Raw genomic sequence first — 2,950 nt, 5'->3', positions numbered from 1 at the left:
GCAGCACAGCAACTTGCAGATCATCGAATCTGATTGCTCTCAGTTGATTGTTACCGTGAAGTTCAATGGCCAGGATAGATCATCTTTTCTGCATTTGATTTCTCATATTAAATCTTTAGCTAGTCATAGTAGTGAGTGTGTCTTTGAAACGATTGCAGGTTAGGGTTAGTCATAGTCTTGCAAATCTTGCGAGGCTTTAAAACCATACTGATTTTTGGTTGGGTTGGATCTGAAGTCTGGACCATGATCGTCTGTAACCCCGCCTGCTTAATAAAGTTCCTCTTTTACCCGCCAAAACTTCTACGATTTTTTTATAAACATAAACTTTAAAATATCGACTTAATAAAAAAATAAAAAGTGTGAATCCCGTTTTCCAAAGCGATTGTTCACAGCCGGCATGAGATCCAGGCGCGCAGATGGACACGACCTCAGGTGAGGTGCCCTCGTGTCCTCTCGACGGCCAGTTCCTTTGTGTTGTGCCCGATGAAACCCCGTTGCTCGGCGTGACTCTATCTTGTGCTTCGCACGTGTCAGCTCGCCTGCACACGCGTCGCAGTGTCAGTCTCCGTGTGCCGCGTCAACCTCGACCGATCCAAGCCTAGCCGCTTATCGGCAACGTTTAAAGCGTGCCTCGCCATGATCGTCTGCCGATCACTGAAGAAGACGCACTGCGCGAAGCCACTCGCACTCCCAGCACCAGAGCAAGCTCCACGAACGTCCTAGTCCTAATCCAGCTTTCCACGCGCGTCCTTGATCGCAATGGCGTCGCAGCAACAGAACCGGAAGGACACCGCATCGAAGCAAGACGAAGGCCACGACCTTGACCTGAAGGAGATCGGCAAGTACCGCGCGGAGGCGCAGCAGAACTCTGCCGACGCCATCCGTGCCGCCCAGGAGCGGTACAACGAGGCCAACAGGAAGCTGCAGGCGGGCGGCGGCGCGGCGGCGCACGGCGCCAAGGGTGGGACCGTGACGGTGACCCAGGCGCCGGGCGTCACGGCGGTGGTCTCCTGTCAGGAGAGCAAGAACCATCCTTCCAAGCAGGAGACGAGCCCTGCCGCGGCGCACGGACAAGGTGGCGCGTTGACGTCGTCTCGGGGTACAGAGAAGCAGCACGCCACGAAGCAGAAGGAGGGCCGTGGGCATGGGACCTCGGGCCACGACGAGGCCGGGAGGCACCGCGGCGAGGAGAGGATGAGCTCGGTGGAGGCCACCCGCGCCAACGCCGGCAGCTATGACATGGTCAAAGCGAAAGAGCGCGGCTCGACCGGCGTGAAGGACACTGCCACGCAGACGCTTGGCTCCGCGGGTGACCAGGCTGTCGCCAAGGGCGCGGAAGCGAAGGACGCCGCCGCGCACGGCGCGGGGCTCACGGCGGAGAAGACTAAGGAGGCCACGGGCACCGCGGCGGAGTACGCGAAGCAGACCGCCGCGAAGACCAAGGAGGTCACGCTCGCCGCGGGCGGGACGGCTGCGGAGTACGCGAAGCAGGCCGCCGTGAAGGCCAAGGACGTCACGGCGAGCACCGGCGGGACGGCCGCGGAGTACGCCAAGACGGCCGCCGAGAAGGCGAGGGAGGCGGCGCTGGCGGCCGGCAAGACGACGGCCGGGTACACGCAGCAAGCGGCGGTGAAGGGCAAGGACGTGACGCTCTCCACCGGCCAGACGGCCGCCGAGTACGCCAAGACGGCGGCGGAGAAGGCGAAGGACGCCGCGCTGGCTGCGGGGAAGACGACGGCCGGGTACACGCAGCAGGCGGCCGTGAAGGCCAAGGACGTGACGCTGTCCACCGGGGCGCAGGTGGCGCAGAAGGCGAAGGAGGTGACCGCGGACACGGCGCAGAAGGTGGCGGAGTACGCCAAGGAGACGGCGGAGCAAGGGAAGGCCGCTGCTGCCAGGGCCGAGGAGAAGGCCAAGGAGGCTGCGGCCAGCGTCGCGGACAAGGCGGAGGAGCCAGGCTTTGACACGAGCGCGCAGGGGTCGTCTGTGAAGGACGCAACCGGTTCCATGGCGCAGAAGGCCAGTGACAGGGCTGCGTACATGAAGGACTCCGTGAAGGACGCGGCAGGAGGCACGGCGGAGAAGACCCGCGACATGACTGCAGAAACCAAGGGCAGGGCCGAGGACACAACCAGAGACATGGGGGACAGGACCGGAGGCGTGACTGCCCAGGTGAAGGACTCGGCCGGAGCCATGGCGCAGAAGGTTACTGACACGGCCGCGTACATCAAGGACTCGGTGACGGACGCAGCTGGACGCACGGTGGAGAAGGCCAGGGACGTTGGGTCGCAGGCAGGGGAGGCAAAGAACAGAGCGGTGGAGACCGGCAAGAACGCCACCACCGGCGGCGGCGCGTCGGAGACGGCCAAGGCAAAGGTACAAGCGACGTCGTGGCATGCCACAGGTGTTCGATGCCGTGGTGTTTGCGTATGCGTGATATAACTGATAGGCTCAGTTGTGAATTGTGATCCATGCAGGCTGAAGGTACCGAAGAAGACACGACGATAGTGGGCGACGTCCTGGAGGCGGTGGGCGCGACCGTGTACGGGATAGCCAAGCACACCAAGGGGATCGTCGCCGGTGAAGAGGAGCTCATCCCCGTCAAGGGAGGAGATCAGGCGGCCAAGATGGAAGGCAGGGACAAGTCTGATTAAGCGGATCCACAGTTGGCACGTTGCACTTACTTTGCCTAGATACGTATGTTAGTAGTGTATAGGGAGTGTTAGCTTGGGTTGAATAATGTTCGCGTGTGATCTTTTACGTGAAGTAAGCAGGAGTGCAGGACTACGATCAATCGCGTGAAAGAATCAGCTCTTCTTTGTACTAGTGGAATGTACTGTACGTGCGTTGCCATGAGCTACAAACTCTTTCTGTCATCCTACATTTAACATTTCTCTGTGCAAGTCCAACTATAGCTAAATAAAGTGAAGACATTTTATTTAGGTTATGC

At 60.0% G+C, this 2,950-nt stretch overlaps 1 protein-coding gene across 1 annotated transcript; it reads left to right on the top strand.

Moving 5' to 3' along the window:
- Positions 1-759: 759 nt before the first annotated feature.
- LOC124690024 (late embryogenesis abundant protein At3g53040-like) lies at positions 760-2,728 on the top strand. Its single transcript, XM_047223467.1, has 2 exons — positions 760-2,376; positions 2,478-2,728. Exons 1-2 carry the CDS (start codon positions 760-762, stop codon positions 2,652-2,654), a joined length of 1,794 nt encoding a protein of 597 aa, XP_047079423.1. The 3' UTR covers positions 2,655-2,728.
- Positions 2,729-2,950: the final 222 nt, after the last annotated feature.

Source organism: Lolium rigidum, chromosome 2, assembly GCF_022539505.1.
Source record: "Lolium rigidum isolate FL_2022 chromosome 2, APGP_CSIRO_Lrig_0.1, whole genome shotgun sequence".
Lineage (NCBI taxonomy): Eukaryota > Viridiplantae > Streptophyta > Magnoliopsida > Poales > Poaceae > Lolium > Lolium rigidum.
This window is presented reverse-complemented; position numbering and strand designations above follow the sequence as displayed.